Raw genomic sequence first — 16,339 nt, 5'->3', positions numbered from 1 at the left:
AAAACAAGTTGTTTTCCATGTTTGAAAATCAGCTGATTAAATAACATGATACTTTTCATTTAAATTATGCTAAATTACATAGGCCTAAATCAGAGCAGTTGTGCACAGCAGTTTTTATTTCTGGGTCATTCTTGTTGAACTTTCCTTTTTGAATGTAGTTTATATGTAAACCGAAAGGAATGTTTGAGATGACCGGTACCAGGGAGCCAACACCAAATGTCGGGTCTCTCTGGGCCTTTGCACAATGGGCGATGAATTAACAGCAGATGATCTTTGATAATTTAAGTCAGAACGTTATTGAAAATGTAATCAATTTAAAATTGTGTATCTTTTGGAAACGTCATTTCCAAATCATCTTGGCTCATCGTCTGCTTAACAGAAAAGGCGCTTGAAATCCATAGTAACAACGGTACAGTGACGTCAGTTGCTTAGCAACTACGAAAAGATTCATTAGTTAGCTAACTTGGCTATGTCAGTATTCAGTTTTCGTCAGAAGCATTAGACAGCAAGTAGTTAATCCTGTCTTTTTTAAGTTGTGTGTCTAACCACGAGCAAAGCAAAGCATACCAAATAAACTTTGTTGAGATGAACATTTCTGAGACATTTATTTATAGCTAGCCACCTAGTTATCGTAACTACACCATTGGGAACTGGGGAATTAAATGCAGGTAAGTTTTAAGCTAGCTACTTTAGCTAGCATAGCTTACCTAATTTGGTGAACGTCGTGCATGCTGACTGTTAGTGCGTTCCTTAGTGCCAAAACATCGATATTAAGACGCGTTGTCAAGTGTCATTATATCATTATATCTTATAGCTAAAATAGCTGAATTCTGGTTTAAAATGTACGGTCCTTGAACAGACCCGTACGTAAGTTAAAATAACTATTTCTAACTCTAAATAAGTTCTATTTTCACATTAATGCTGGTCATAAATGGGCGCTTTAGTCTGGTGGATTTAGTTTTATTGTGATAGATAACTCTACCCAGATTAATATTTGTTTAATCTCTCGATATATAAGATTTAAACATAACTCATCTATTTAAGTCCTCAGAGGACCCCTATGACAAATTCATTCTGCAACACCTGAAGCATTATGGACTTTTTACTGGTAAGCTCGTCCTTTTTAGATTATGCATTTTACATTAAGTCTCAGATTGCTTATGTGATATAAAAATTATAAGTACTGTAATTTTAAATTACTGAGACTTGGTTGAAGCACACTATTAGTGACAAAATAGTAGCTAGCTAGTTAGTATGATTGTAGAATAGGCTGTGTGACAAAATAAGAATCCATGTGATATCCAGAGTACAGTTAATAATTTGACCCAGAATTTAAGTTTGCTTTTTTCTTTAACATGAGGAAGGACTAATTTATTATTTATTTTGGTCTTTAGGCCAGAGTTCATCTCTCCAAACAAATGCCCCAGCCAGTAAAACACGGGATGGCACCTGTGACTCTGTAACAACAGATGTCATCCATTTACCTGCTACCAGCACAGACATGGAGGACGAGGAAGAGGAAGAGGAGGAGGAGGAGGAGGAACCAGAATTACATCAAGGAAAATGTAAGTCTTTGAATTGTTTGTTGTGCAGTAGAATGGCTGTGAAATTCCTTTCTTACCCTCCTCTTCACTCCACTGCATATTTAGGGAAATCTTTAGCAATGCAATTATATTTGATGTTAAAACTCTAGTTTACATAGGAATTAAAATTTTAAAGTTTACTGGTTTATTTTCTTCTATTTGTATATTCTATACTGTTTTCAACAAAGGTTGTTTAATTTGCATTTTACATTTTATTAAATACAATTTTCAGTGCACTAGATTATCCAGTAAAAGTCTGCAGAAGGTATCATAAAAAATACCTTCTTTAATATTTTAAAATAGGTGTATAATTATTTTGGATTTTTCTGTTTTCTTCAACACCTTTATTAATAGTGTGACACGGGGACAGAGGCAGCAGGAGGCAGAGGCTGTAACCAAAAGGCTTTATTATCCATGTCAAACAGAACACAAGAACTCAGGCCACTTGGCAGTAGAAACGCAAAAGTATACTCAAAGAGTCCTAAAGGAGAGAGAGTGTCCACAGGTGATTGCAGCTTCAGTGTAGAGCAGGCTACTTCCTACATTGCGAGGCAAAGGTGAAGGTTGAATGTGCAACACTGGACAGCATGAGGAACAGGTGTCAGTATTGACGTGATTGTGATAAGGGGAGTGACCTGGAATGATAGGGTGTGCTCTGTGTAGGAGTGGGCGTGCATGGCTATGAGGATGTGCTTGTGCGTGCCCGCTGGTGGCGTCTAGGCTGACCCACTGTGACAAATAGGTGTTTAATTGTTTCTACATAATTATACCTTGTACCTTTTTTGTGGTTCCCGGGTGGTGGGCATAATTATTTCAGCAGTGAAGTCATGGCCTACACCATACTTTAATCACCTAACAAAATCCTAGTTCAAATGTTCTGCCCTTATAAAAGATTCAGGCACTTACCCAAGTAATTGTTTAGAGTAATATGAACCGTGTAAGTAAATGTATACTGCCTCTAGGTTACAATGTTAATTCACTAGTTAAACACCTCATGTTGATATCCCTTCTTCCACTGATATTCCATTCCGTTGCTGCAAATAGTTCCAGTATGAGCTGTATGCTGTTTTTTTTTTACTAATTTGTACTTTATTTACTTATTTATTGTACTTTTTTACTAATTTGTAATGTGTGTACTTTTGTTATGCTTCTAGACTCATTTAATGTGGAGAAATATCTCAGGACCAGGCAGCTGCTAGTTGACTTTGAAGGTGGACGGCCTATACCACGCCTAAGGGAACCAATGGACCTATTTTCTATCCCATCCATTGACTCTCCTTTCCAAGGTGTTCGCTGGCCTGTTGAATGTGAAGTCATTGGTGACAAAATTCATCATTTAGGTATCTAATCTATGCTTCTGCTTATGTCTTTGATGCTTAAACAAGACATTAATGCCTGACTTGAAACTGTCTGTGACTACTGTGGTCTATTTGGAACACCTGTCATTTACAGCTGCTTGGAACTCAGTTTTTTGCTAAAATGCATCTTCCATAGCAAATTTAGTTTTGTACAACCGAAAAAGTTAAAGTGAACTGGTTTTCTAATTGTCTACCTTTCTCATAGAATGGGAACCTCCTGAACCAGAGCCTTTTTACCAACAGACTGGCCATGAGCGGACTCCTGTGCCAGTGGGAGAAGACAGAGGACATACTGTCTACTGTATAGACTCAGGTAACAGTCAGCATGGTAAAACTTTTTGTTGGAAATTTAAAACGATTATTTTATAATATTTATACTGAAACCTTTTATAACACTGTTAACCTAATTTTGCATTATCAACTACTTTCAAACTATGTTTATAACACTAATCTTTGTTGTTCTTCATTTGTTTAAGCCACAAAAACCTCCTACTTCACCCATTCTCGTGTTGGTGGTAGCAAAGGCCCTTTAAAGAGTGCCACATTTTGTGCTAGAAGCCAAGATGTGCCCACCTTGTCTTTTGAGTCCCGCTTTGAGAGTGGAAATCTTCAAAAAGCAGTTAGAGTGTGAGTGTAGTATACCAACACATCAAATCTGTTGCCTTTATGATTGACACATCTTTAGGTTTTTGAGGCAAGTGAACTACATATACTGCTACAACTAACAGGTGTTGGGATTTACAACTACATTTGTGTTGGGATAGGACTACTAAAGGCAAGGATTTATTGATTCTTTAGGATGTAAATATATAGTTGATGAGTATATCAGATTATTTTTATATTGAAGTTTATAATAAAATGAACAGTACACAGTTATACGAGAGCTTTTTTGTGTTTTCTATCTGTTCATTGCAGGAATGTGAAAGAGTTACATTACACACCTTACAAGAGTTACAAAGAGAAACATCAATTCAAAGAATTTGCTTTAGAATTAACTATAAATTAAATAAAGAATAACAAAAAAATGCCCCTCACACCTTATACCTTTATTGCCTAAAAAATACTTAACTAACAGAAATTTCCAATATGTCATCTTTCTGAAGTTCTTTCATTAGTTTCGTCAACTAATTTAACTTCCAGTTTAGGACAAGAACATCTGAAAGTCCTAGAGTAGTATGGACCCTGCTTCAGCTTATTCATGACCGTTATTATTTCTGTGTATGGTGAACGTATACAGTGATGAGTGCTGTTTTCTTTTTTAGGGGCATCTATGACTATGAGCTCACCCTGCGCAATGACATGTACACCACAAAGCATACACAGTGGTTCTACTTCCGTGTGTCGAACATGAAGGCAGGTGTCACCTATCGTTTCACTATCATCAACCTGATGAAGTCCAGCAGTCTGTATGAAGCAGGCATGCGTCCTCTGCTGTACTCTGAGATTGCTGCCTGGATGAAGGGAGAGGGGTGGCGACGTGTAGGCGCCAACATTCGGTGAGTTCATTTGTCAATTGTTCAGACTTGGTGATCAATTAGGCTGTTGCATAAACACCACACTACTGCCCTGTCCCTATCACAGGTACTACCGCAATCACAGTGAAATAGAGGGCAAGGCACTCTATTCCCTAACCTGGACGCTCCAGTTCCCTTACGAAAATGACACCTGCTACTTGGCCCACTGCTACCCTTATACCTACTCAGACCTCCAGCGCTACTTACACGGTGTGATGACAGACCCATCCCGGGCAGTTCACTGTAAAGTGCGGGTACTCTGCCGCAGCCTGGCGGGAAACTCCGTGTATGTGCTGACTGTCACAGCCCCCTGCACCAACTGGCATGAACGACGAAGTAAACGGGCAGTAGTAGTGACCGCACGGGTGCATCCAGGAGAGACAAACGGGTCGTGGATGATGCAGGGCTTCTTGGATTTCCTGCTAGGCCAGTCACCCGATGCGTGTCTTTTGAGGGAAACCTTTATTTTTAAGGTGAGGAGATGAGTGCACAAAACACTTTTTTTTACTTCTGCATGAGTTTTTTCTTTAAACTTTACAAATGAAATGGAATGACACCGTATAATGATATGTTTTACATTTACAAGTTTTTGAGGGGGCCAAAATTTTGATGAAGGGAAATTAAACCGTCTGTAGGTGGTGCCGATGCTGAACCCTGATGGTGTGGTGGTTGGGAATTATCGTTGCTCACTGGCAGGATGTGATCTGAACCGCAACTATCGCACTCTCCTACGGGACTCTTTCCCCTGTGTTTGGTACACTCGCAATATGGTGAAACGGTGTGTAAAGCACCTTTAATATTTGTTACGTATAAAAAAAGAGATTTGATTTAAAGATATTTGATTAAAAGCACTTTTGTAACTTTTCAGGTTGCTCGCTGAGAGAGAGGTAGTGCTCTATTGCGACTTTCATGGCCACAGTAGGAAAAACAATGTGTTCATGTATGGATGTAAAGATCGGAAAGATTCACTACATCTTCAGGAGCGCATTTTCCCTCTGATGATGAGCAAGAATGCCACAGACAAGGTGAAGATGCCATAGGGCTGAATCAGAATATCACAGTGGTTATTTAAGTTTCATTTAATACCACTAATTTACTAATTATATTCTGAAGTGTGATGATAACACAGCATACTTGTTTGGTCTAGTTTTCTTTCAGGAGCTGTAAGTTCAAAATCCAAAAAAGCAAAGAAGGCACTGGTCGTATTGTGATGTGGAGGCTGGGAATTAGAAACAGCTATACCATGGAGTCCACCTTTGGAGGTTCAAATTTGGGTAAGGGATTTCAGAAAGGCCATGCAAATCTATGCAGTTCCTTGCAACCTCATGATTTTCTTTGTGTCAAGCTACCTAAGGTCCTGCATTTTCTGGTCGTGCAAGACTGGAACACAACACCTCAGGTTTTTTTCCACTTCTCTAAAGGATTTAATTTTATTTATCAGTAAATTATTGGGTAAATTAACAGAATCAACAGACACAACAGACTCTTCCTTTATCAGATTGGATATTTAGGACTCAATAAACATCGAACGTTTGAAATTGTGCAGTATTATGGATATACTGGACTAAGTTACAGGATCTCATCTAGCTGGTTCTCATTGCCAAAATTGCTCAGCAGCTTTTTTTTTCATCATTGAAAGGTGAAAGGAAAGGAACTCATTTCTCCATTGGAGATCTGAAGTCCATGGGCTATCACTTATGTGACACCTTGCTGGACTTCTGTGATCCAGATCAAACCAAGGTCTTATATTTTCACACTTTCAACTTTCATAATTAAAAAACTTGTATCATGCCTAAAACATCGTAGTTACATAAAATACTAAACATTTCTAATGATTTTTCATTTTTCTCTTGAGACTGCACATTGTCTAATGGAGCTGGAGGCTTTGCTCAGGCAGGAGATCAGGAAGAAGTTGGGTAGGGACACGGAGGACCTAGAGGACCTGTCTGATGTAGACATTGAATCAAGGTGAAAAGGCCCATATATGTTTTAGTATGTACATTAGTTTTAATTGCACATCACACACACAAAAATCAAAATGCAACATTGAGGGCCTCATCAGGAATAGAATTAATAGCTTCTTGATGATAAATGATAAATGGTAAATGACAAATTGTGGTTCAGAATGGCCTTTTAATAATAGAGGCAAACTAGCATGAAATCTTGAATAAACACTGTGAGAACGATCTATATTTGACAATAATGTTGGCTTGTTACAGCACAAGTGGATCAAATAGCACCGAATCAGATGGCCTGCCTGTTCATCTGTTAAACTGTACAGACCAGGTGCAGTATTTAGTTCACTAATTAATATACACAATTTCAGTTCCATAAGGGCACTGTTCTAGATTTGTAGATTTCCTGAATTTCCCCTTGCTTATGATGACATTTTCAAGTTGTATTTGCTTTGTCAAGAATATCAAAGTTAAGAAAAAGCATTTGCGGAGCAGAAAGGAAAGGAATAAACTGCGGCAGCAGCAGACACAGAAGGCATCATCCAAGATCCTTCACAGAAGTGTCAAACACACAGTAAGCTTAACATGGCCAGTATTCCAAGTGTCTAAAGTGTCAACCCCAGCATTACCTCAGCTTGGAGTCTTTTTCTTCTTGGCAGGATTCTTTATTGTCAAATGAAGATCTGTTGAATGTGAGGATCCAAGAGAAATCAGTGACTGCAGTGAAAGACATGAAAGAAAAGAGACATAATGTAATGAAATATAGATAACAACATGAAAAATCATGTTAAAACATCTCCACAGTAGTACTGAAATATGTTTGTTTTTGTATTCAGGAGTTAGTAGTGAGGGTTCATCAGTCTAAAAGATCTTGGATCCCACATCATACCACACGCATTGGTGTCATTGACCATGAAACCTTTTGGAAGAACAAGCCAGACAAGGTATAGTGATGCTATTTGCTCTACATCAGTTGGGGTTCCATAGGAAGTGTAGGGTTTACCTGTGCACAAGTAATTTGTACTTGCATGTACTCTGACTAGATGAAATGCTGTTTTATGACTGTTAATCACTCATTATCTGTTCTGATTTGTTGATTATTAATTGGGATATGTAATTCATTGTATTGCTAGCATGTATCAAATACACTGTTCTGTCATTCAGAATCCACATTTTGAAGCTATGAATGCTGCCTATTTCTGCAAAGGAGACTCGACAGATTCCTGTCAACAGCATGTCTCAGGTAAATTACTAATACGTCATTTCAGTCATTATGTACTTGTTAAACTCTTTTCATGGAGAATACATGTAATATCTTGTTTACGCTATTATGATAACCAGAACAGTAGTGTTGTCACCATGCAAGGTTCCTTGTGAGTCAACATGGATCATGAACCTTTGTCTTGTTGAGTATAGCTTAGGTGTATTCTCCTGTCTGAACAGAAGAGACTAGAGAGACCATGTGTCATTATGCCTCATGCTACCGGAGGCAGGGGCAGCGCCTACCCCTGTCTGTCTCTGCAGTCCGCCACAGGCCTGTATGCCAGTCCTCTGTGCCAGTTCAGCCCTTGCTCTTCAGTCCAGACACCAGAGGACACCCACGAATAAGAGGTGTGTCCATAACTTTGGTACTTCATTTTTTTGTACCTTGTTTTGCCTTCTTGTGCTCTGAGGTCCCTTCAAGTCTACCCACTAATCTGTCTCATTTTTGTTTTCATGAGTCCTTGCTGGACTGATATGTGTGAAAGTTTTAAACATTCAAATGAATTTAATTGTTACATTTCACAGGAAGGTACTCTGTGACGAACATTTCACTGCATAGGTAAGCACTCCATATATATATATTACACTACAATATATATGTATGCTTTTCCCAGTGTGGTCCGGAAGGCAATGTTCCGTTTTCTATTTATCACTAATCTGCCCTATTCGTCTGAATCATTTTTTGTAGAGCTGTGGTAACAGATCATGTACAGTATGGAGTTGTTCCAGAGGCGGTCCCCACCAGAGGACTGCAGGCCTCCCACTCAGCACATTTCAATCCTGCCCACTCTCTGAACAAGCAGAAGCTCAGGCAAAAACAAACCACCACCATTTCGTTCAAATACTACGTGCCTGAAAAACAGAACACCATGGGCACCCTGAGGATCAATCATAAGAGAAATGCGAGAGGTGGAGACTATTCATACTCACATATGCATTATTGGTGCTGCTAACTTCAGTGCAAAGTCTTGAAATGATTGTTTACGCACAGCAGATTAAAATGAAAATGTTCAGATCTGAAAGACAAAAAATGCATGAGCTTCTACATGATGAACACAGCTAAGGTGTAGTTCTGTGTTATTATTTTCAGTTTCATATGAATTTTTATATGGAAAAAAACAACAAAAATCCAAACATTTATAGCAGGACAAATATTTTAGGTGGAGCATAATTCCATTACTGTATCATTGCTAGATTGTTATATAATATTTTATTTGCAACAAAAATCTTTCATTATAACTTGTGTAAATTTGTATTGGTATTTAATGTTAATACTCAGACATGAATATTGTTCAGTCTTATCAGTTCCAACAGCAGGATTGGCACAACCAGACACTGAGCAATCAGCTGAAGCAGAGAAACTCAGTGAACAAGAGGACATTTTATTTTTTCCTGATCTGAGAAGCATAGACACCAGTGGAAAAAGGTTATTCTGCCTGGTTTTCCCCATAGTGCATACTTTTGTGTCATTTAGTAATTCTTAATTATTTTTCTTATCATTATTATTTCAATATTAATATATTATTGTTAATATATTATTATTGTAATTACTATCTATATATGTAGTTAATATATTGTGGTTAATGTTATTTTATTATATATTAGTATTAATTATAGCCTTTACAATAGAGTGCTCTTGTGACCTGACTCCACAGCCGTGACAGGCCCTCAGGAGGCCTGGCTGGACTGGGAAGCCTGTGTTTGGGAAAGGTACCCGACGGGACTGCAGGGCAGCAGATGTCAGGAGGAGATGCAGCTTCATCAGGTGCTCTTCACAGTGAAGGCAGGAGTGGTGTTTAATGAAAACACTCCTCTTTGAAAGCTTTTTTGTAATTTAATGTCACTCATTGTGAGTTTAAAACCTCAGGTCCAACACTGAAGAAATAATTACTTTTTATTGGGGAACCCAATTTTCTTCCTTTATGCCGTTCTAAAGTTTGACTTCTTTTCTTTCTTCTACCTTCACAGAGTATGATTTATAGAGTTTGATAACATTCTAGTGAAAAGCTCAAAGCTACTAGCTTGTGAAGATGAGTGAAAGAAATTGAAAGAAGTCTAGAAGGCTGTCAGGGTTACTCTCATTTCAGAGAATGGTCTGGAAAACCATGGAGACTAGGGATGCAAGAGCTTCTTGCTGTATTTGTCTTTATTGTATCTGCCATGTAAAACCTCACAATGCCAAAGAATATAATATTAAGGTCAACCTTACATGGTGACATCAGTAAGATGATGTTTTAAGATCATATTGCCATGTTTAAACAGATGTTTTGTGCAGCTATGCAGTCAGCCTTCATAATTTAGATATACATATTTCACTAATATACTTTACTTTGCATTCAGGTCAGTCAAGTACATATTTGTTGCATTATAAAAGTGAAGACAAGGATACTTTGAACAAGGATTATATGAACATAGCATTGCTTTGTTTAATTTTCAGAAACATTTTAAGAAATTCAGATTTATGAAAACTTGTTGCACGTCTTCATTCCCCCTTAAGCATTTAGTGTTTGAATACTTTTAAATAGCCTATGCTTTTCTGTAATTACTTTCAGTGCAAGTGTGTTTGCTATATGAAAGAAATACAAGGAAGCATGCATAAGGAAATAAACAAGTTTTTATGTAACCTGTAGTTATATAACAGTAAAGTGGGAGTAATTCACTACAAAATACTTCATATGAACATTCCACACATTTCCATTCAAGATAAGTATTTACAGTTATGGACACACAGACATGTATTATTTTGCCAGGTGGTTTCTTTTAAATTATAATTTATCTGTTTTGTACAAGTGATCACTGTTACCAAAGATGAATACAGGTCATCGTGATTAGACGTTCATGCTTTGAATTCTTGAATTCCACTAAATTGTCGAAGGTGGAAGCGGCTTTCAGTGTGTCTGACCATTGCACGGAGAGCAGCAAAACCAGATAGAGCCTGCATGTGGCGGTAAAAAAATATATATTACAAACAACGAACCTCTTAGAGCTTTCTAAATAAAATAAAATGCTCATGTGTATACTATCCCTACCTCTACCAAAATGAATGAGGCCAGAATTATGTGAACTCCTCTCTCCAAAGGCTGAATGAGTATAGCTTCATTGAAAAGCTGGAATAGTATCAGAGGAAACTGCAGAAGGAGACTCAGGAGCCAAAACCCAGCCAGTTCAGGAACCTATCATAAAGCATAACATGTAGGACTGTAGGTTTAAAAATGTGCTCGCTATGTAAATGCATTTGTATGAGATACAGAAGTCATGCACCTTACCTTTTCTTGTAAATTCCCTGCGTACCCCAAGTAAAGTCTGATAGCCTCTATGAGAGTCATTAAAATTAGTATAGTAATTAGGATGAACTTGTAGTAATCTTGGAGTGCGGGATACTGGGTGAGAAGAACAAGTATCAAAGTCAGAAAACCAAAAAATCCCATTACAATCAACTGTATCAAACAGCCCACCTTTAACAGTGCTTAGGAAAACATCAATTACTTTGAGGTGCAGCATCACCACTTCACTAATCCACCAAAAAGGAAAGAACCACATGTTGAAGAAAAGTGACATCTGTAGAGGCAGACTGGATACGACGTCTGCATCTATGGACGGAACAAGAATGGGTGTGCAGTCAACGCAGTGTTGGAGTAGGTCATGCCAAACTCAGCTGCTCACCATCACTAGGTGGATAGAAAGCCAAGCTAGCGATGCTAACAGTGTCAATAGACAAAGGCCAACATCAAACTTAACGTCAGACCAGTTCTAGATACACAGCCGGCTAGCTAAATATGCTGATTTAATAGTCGTTGGCTAGCTAAATAATCCTAGCAACTAATGTGTAGCTAGATAACAACCAAGTTGGCAAAGTTGTCAGCTAGTTTGCTGAAAAGGCTAGCTAGCAACCAAAGGCTAGCTGGCCAGCTAAGTGAAGCTGACTCCATCTAGTTGTGATTCAGCAACCGGGCGTCCAGGCTGTAGGAACTCACGCTGGTTCAGAAATGAGACGTGATCCTCGGGCGAAAGTTCTGAATGTCTCTGATCTACAAATACAGTTCTTGAAAAATCCCCCAAACGTCTTCTTATGGGCTCTGGGAGGTCCATCGTTCAAACGCCCCTGCACCCAGGTTGGCCTGCTAGCATCGCTAACGCCAGCCACATTAGTGTTAACTAGGATGATTTGAAATAGAAGGAGGAGGGTCTGGATTAAAACGTAGTGCGTTTTAAACACTCGCTTTTATTTATCATAGGATCGGATGTGGATGATTGTGTTATTGTTTTTCAAGAGAAACCCTCTAGACGTTTATTTGCTTCGCCAGATTTACATTTAAGAGAAGGCATAATGAGAATTAAATTTGGATTAGAAAGAATGACATCACTTTTACAACTGAGTTGCATGGAAGTTTCAAATCAAGATATCTGCAATTCAGTTTCAGTTTTAATATCTGATACATAAATAAAGATTGGCTATCCAAAATTAAATGGCCTAAACTACTCATAAAGCAAATTAGACATGTTTACTTTGTTTCTAATTAGTAGGTAATTAATCCGATTTAGTTAAAACTAACTAAGATATAAAATTATATAAGATATTATTTTAAGATATAAAAATTATTTCAAAAAATATATATTTAATATTTCTGAAAACAGGCTTTAGTGCAAATTCTTGAAATCTTGAGCATGCCTCCAGAAAATCCCAATAAACATCATCCAAGATCTCCATCCAGAAAATTGCAGTCCTGGGAACAGCTAATGAAGCATGAAGGTGCAACATAAAAACAAGTAGTAATAGGCATGCAAAATTAAGTCCACATAAATAATACCCTATGCGAATATAAAATATAAATAGAATGAATAAAAATACAGAAGGCGTGTACAACAACAGTACTATAAACAACTGTGCACGTGGAGTAGTGCATTTCAAGTAAAGTGACCAAGGCAGGGTTGTAAAGAGATAGGTGACATGATTATATGCTGTTCTTGAGTCCAATGGCAGAGGGAAAGAAACTGTTCCTGTGGCGGGAGGTTCTGGTCCGAATGGACCGAAGCCTCCTGCCCGAGGGGAGTGGATCAAATAGTCCATGTGCGGGGTGAGAAGGGTCTGCTATGATCCGATCCGCTCTCCCCACCGTCCTGGAGACGTACAGGTCTTGGAGACCTTCTCAGTGGAGCACACGATGCGCTGCAGCCTTGGGCATTGAGCACCAAGTTGCTGTTGCTGCACCAGGTCACCAGCCGGTCCACCTCCTTCCTATAAGCAGACTCACCTCCGTCTGAGATGAGTCCGATGACAGTGGTGTCGTCCGCAAACTTAATCAGTTTGACAGAGTCATGGATGGAGGTGCAGCAGTTGGTGTACAGTGAGAAGAGCAGAGGGGAAAGTACACAGCCCTGGGGAGATCCTGTGCTTAAAGTCCGCATGTTCGAGGCAATCTTCCCCAGCCGTACTCGCTGACTGCGGTCCATGAGGAAGTCTGTGATCCACCTGCAGGTGGAGTCGGGCACATGAAGTTTGAAAGATAAAGACCTGGAGGAGGGTGAGTGGGGAATGTTTTAAATGTATAAATGCATAATGTATAATATCTTCATATATTCATATTATATCGTATAATATCTATAATATCTTCATATATGTATATATATATATGTTCGGTTTTCCCACCGAAAGGGCATTGACGAAACGGCAGACAGATATAACTCTTTGTGGATTTGTTTATGTAACGTTTCAGGGGGAACAGGCGTGACGCAAGTGCAAGATTTGATTAGATTTAATTAAATGACAGGTAACAGAAACATACGCGCAAACATGATTAGAACAGGACAGAACTACGGCACAAAACTCAGACCAACAGGTAGAAACATGAAACCCAATAACCAGACACGTAGACCAAACGAAGACCATTACATAGAAATATAACACAGATCTACCAGGAACATAACAGACACCTTGAGACGGGATGGGATGGCTAAGCAAACACGGAGACATACACGCAGGCTTAGACAGACGAGACGAAAAGCACAAAGGAGACAGGGATCACAGCGAACGCGTACGGCAGGCAAAAACCGAGCGAGGGCAAAGAAGACAGAGGGAAGCACTACAATCAATGACCGACACGGAGGACTGAAACAGAAGGGAAGATATACACTGAACAGGGGAGTGAAACGAGGTTCAGGTGTGGCCACTAACGACGGGGCGGAGCAGACAGCACAGAACCGGGGAACTAGGCGGGACCAGGGAGGAGGGCGAAGCTGGACGTAACATAACCCCCCCTCAAGGCTTGCAACTCCGGGGCACGCCAACCAGGGAGGGCCGGACAGACGTCGGGGACAGAGACACCACGACACAGAGGGAAACGAGAGGGCAAGGCCGGGGCGGGGACAACAGACACGGGGTAGGACGGACACACTGGCCCGGACACCGGACGTATGGGAGGACCAGGACAAGGAACGGGTGGCGACGCGGGAACGGGGCCAGACGAGACAGGACAGGGGGTTGACACAGGGGGCGAGACCAAGGGGGCCGGACAAGACGGGGCCAAGGGCACAGGATTGGACACCAGGGAGGACTGAGACGCTGAGGCAAACAGGCGGAGGACGACGGAAATGGGGACGGGAACAAAGTGGGTGACGATTTGGGGAACAGAGACAGGAACAGGGACATGGAGGACACCACCACGAATGGACACAGGGACAGGCATGCGGACACGGACAGACACGCACACAGGAACGGGGACCAACAGGAAACCAGGGAGGGAACAGGGCAAAAAAGGGAACACGGGCGAGTGTAAAACTGCTAGTTTCCTTTTTGACGAGTTTTCGTCCCTGAGTAATCCAGGCTTTTTTTCGTGTTCGAAGGAAAGTTGGAGCGATACCTTCATGCTTTTCTTCATGGGCTTCTTTGACTAATAGAGATGCAAGCCTTGAACAGAATGGGTTCAATGGAACGACGACTTTATCTTCGTCCAAACACTGGACTCTCCCTCCACAGACAAGAAGGCCTATGGTTGACTCTCTTTGAACGACTATGCAATCAAGCATCGAGTCTTGAAACGTGACGCCGTGCTGGGCCTCAAGGGCCAAGAAGTTAAAAGCAACAGCCCTTTCTTCTGCTGAGAGGTAAGTTTTTCCCTCCCACTTTAAGGCTTTAGGGGTCAAGGCGCGTCTGCTCAGCCAGGTGTCTACTGCTCTCTTCAGCCAGCCGACATCCCCACATAGGCGTGACAGAGAGCTGAATCGCTTAGGCTCAACCAGATCCACAAGAGCAATGATGCTCTGGGCTGACCATTTCCTGAGCAGAACTGCAACTGACGTGACTGTTGAAGAGAACGCCTTCCTTTGAAGTGCTGCAACATCTCCGGTGACAGAGGAGAGAACTTCTCCGGCAGTTTTCACGGGCCAATTTTCAAAAGGGAGTTTGAGGAATGCAGGGCCTTCCTGCCAAGCTGATCCTTCAGCAAGATCTTCAGGGGGGGCTCCCCTCGTGATGAGGTCAGCAATATTTACTTTCCCTTCGACCCATCTCCAACTGTCGACGGGCCCGGCCATTTGGATTTCCCCTACCCGATTGGCAAAGAAAGACTGGTAGCCATAGCTATCCTTCTGGATGGCTCCAAGAATGGTCTGGCTATCAACTATGTGGACCCACTTGTCGACTTGAATGTAACAGTGCTTTTCGAAGTAGGACCTCAGACGCGTTGCAAAGACAGCTCCGCACAGCTCTGCTTTGATGGCATCACCCTTTTGATCTAGTGGGGTTAGTTTAGCTTTAGACTCGACGAGTCTGACAATAACTCCACCTGCAGTCTCCCAGCGGAGGTACAGCACTGCTCCATATGAAGCTTCACTACCGTCTGAGAAGGTGACACCCATAGGGTGGCCTGTGGCTCCAGGGGGAGTAAGACTTCTGGAGAATCTTACTTTGCCGAGTCGTACGTACTGCTCGAAGAGCGTTATTGCAGCCTCGCGGAGATGCGGTGAGAGGGGGTCGTCCCAGGTATCTCTGACAGGACGATCCTTTCCTGCTTCCTGAAAGGACTCCCTCACTAGTATCACACCCTTTTGCTTGACGGGTGAGGCTAGGCCAATAGGGTCATAAAACCCTGCAATTTGGCTTAGCAGCATTCGGCGGGTGAGAGGGTCAGAAGTGTTTGCCCTGACCTCTTCCTCTCGTAGGTTCAACCCAATTCTCATCTTTCCTCGCCGCCTCGAGAAGTTCACTGATGTCAACAGGCGGAGTTTGTCAGTTTCTAGCTCGTAACCTAGACCAAGTGCTTTGTTTTCTTCGTCTCGCATTTGATTTGGAAGTATCAGAGTCTTAGGTACTGTTGCTTCGGTACTGAGACTGTTAGGTTCTTCACTCCTCCCACTTTGGCCATTTAGGACCCAAGGTTTAAGTGAGAAGCCACCTGCTTTTAGGATCTTTTCAACTCCTTCAGTCATCTGGGTTAGAGCTTAGGCGTCATTGTGGGAGGTCAATATATCATCGACATAGCAGTCCTCTGTCACGATGCGGCGCTCTGCAGTCATAGATGTAAACTGGGGCAGGTTAGCAGTCTCCCTCATAGCTACTTGGGCGATGCAACCAGCAGGTTTATCCCCAATGTTGACCCTGACCACAGCAAACTCGCTAATTTCTTCTTTGGGGTCATCCCTCCAAAGGAATCGGTGGAGATGTACTTCTT

At 41.0% G+C, this 16,339-nt stretch overlaps 2 protein-coding genes across 4 annotated transcripts; one reads left to right on the top strand and one right to left on the bottom strand.

The window, feature by feature from the left end:
• The first annotated feature begins 233 nt into the window (after positions 1-233).
• On the top strand, positions 234-10,155 carry agbl2 (AGBL carboxypeptidase 2). 3 transcript variants are annotated; one of them, XM_077007325.1, is made up of 24 exons: positions 1,045-1,108; positions 1,395-1,565; positions 1,938-2,088; positions 2,738-2,923; positions 3,147-3,254; positions 3,418-3,568; positions 4,204-4,437; positions 4,523-4,928; positions 5,091-5,233; positions 5,324-5,480; positions 5,603-5,729; positions 6,095-6,195; positions 6,311-6,423; positions 6,675-6,741; positions 6,871-6,984; positions 7,070-7,162; positions 7,247-7,354; positions 7,575-7,653; positions 7,854-8,021; positions 8,199-8,232; positions 8,362-8,582; positions 8,970-9,099; positions 9,329-9,438; positions 9,642-10,155. In XM_077007325.1, exons 2-24 carry the CDS (start codon positions 1,470-1,472, stop codon positions 9,653-9,655), a joined length of 3,111 nt encoding a protein of 1,036 aa, XP_076863440.1. In that variant the 5' UTR covers positions 1,045-1,108; positions 1,395-1,469; the 3' UTR covers positions 9,656-10,155. The 3 variants fall into 3 exon arrangements, with proteins under 3 accessions (XP_076863439.1, XP_076863440.1, XP_076863438.1); XM_077007324.1 differs by lacking the exon at positions 1,938-2,088 and adding an exon at positions 234-668 and having other exon boundaries at positions 9,329-10,155; XM_077007323.1 differs by having other exon boundaries at positions 9,329-10,155.
• A 114-nt stretch (positions 10,156-10,269) lies between these two features.
• tmem17 (transmembrane protein 17) lies at positions 10,270-11,862 on the bottom strand. Its single transcript, XM_077007326.1, has 5 exons — positions 11,648-11,862; positions 11,160-11,263; positions 10,940-11,053; positions 10,703-10,846; positions 10,270-10,608 (listed from the first exon to the last, which is right to left on the bottom strand). Exons 1-5 carry the CDS (start codon positions 11,760-11,762, stop codon positions 10,510-10,512), a joined length of 576 nt encoding a protein of 191 aa, XP_076863441.1. The 5' UTR covers positions 11,763-11,862; the 3' UTR covers positions 10,270-10,509.
• Between the last annotated feature and the right edge of the window lie 4,477 nt (positions 11,863-16,339).

Source organism: Brachyhypopomus gauderio, chromosome 5 (assembly GCF_052324685.1).
Source record: "Brachyhypopomus gauderio isolate BG-103 chromosome 5, BGAUD_0.2, whole genome shotgun sequence".
Lineage (NCBI taxonomy): Eukaryota > Metazoa > Chordata > Actinopteri > Gymnotiformes > Hypopomidae > Brachyhypopomus > Brachyhypopomus gauderio.
The sequence above is the reverse complement of the archived record's forward strand: the minus strand, read 5'-3'. Positions and strand labels throughout refer to the sequence as shown.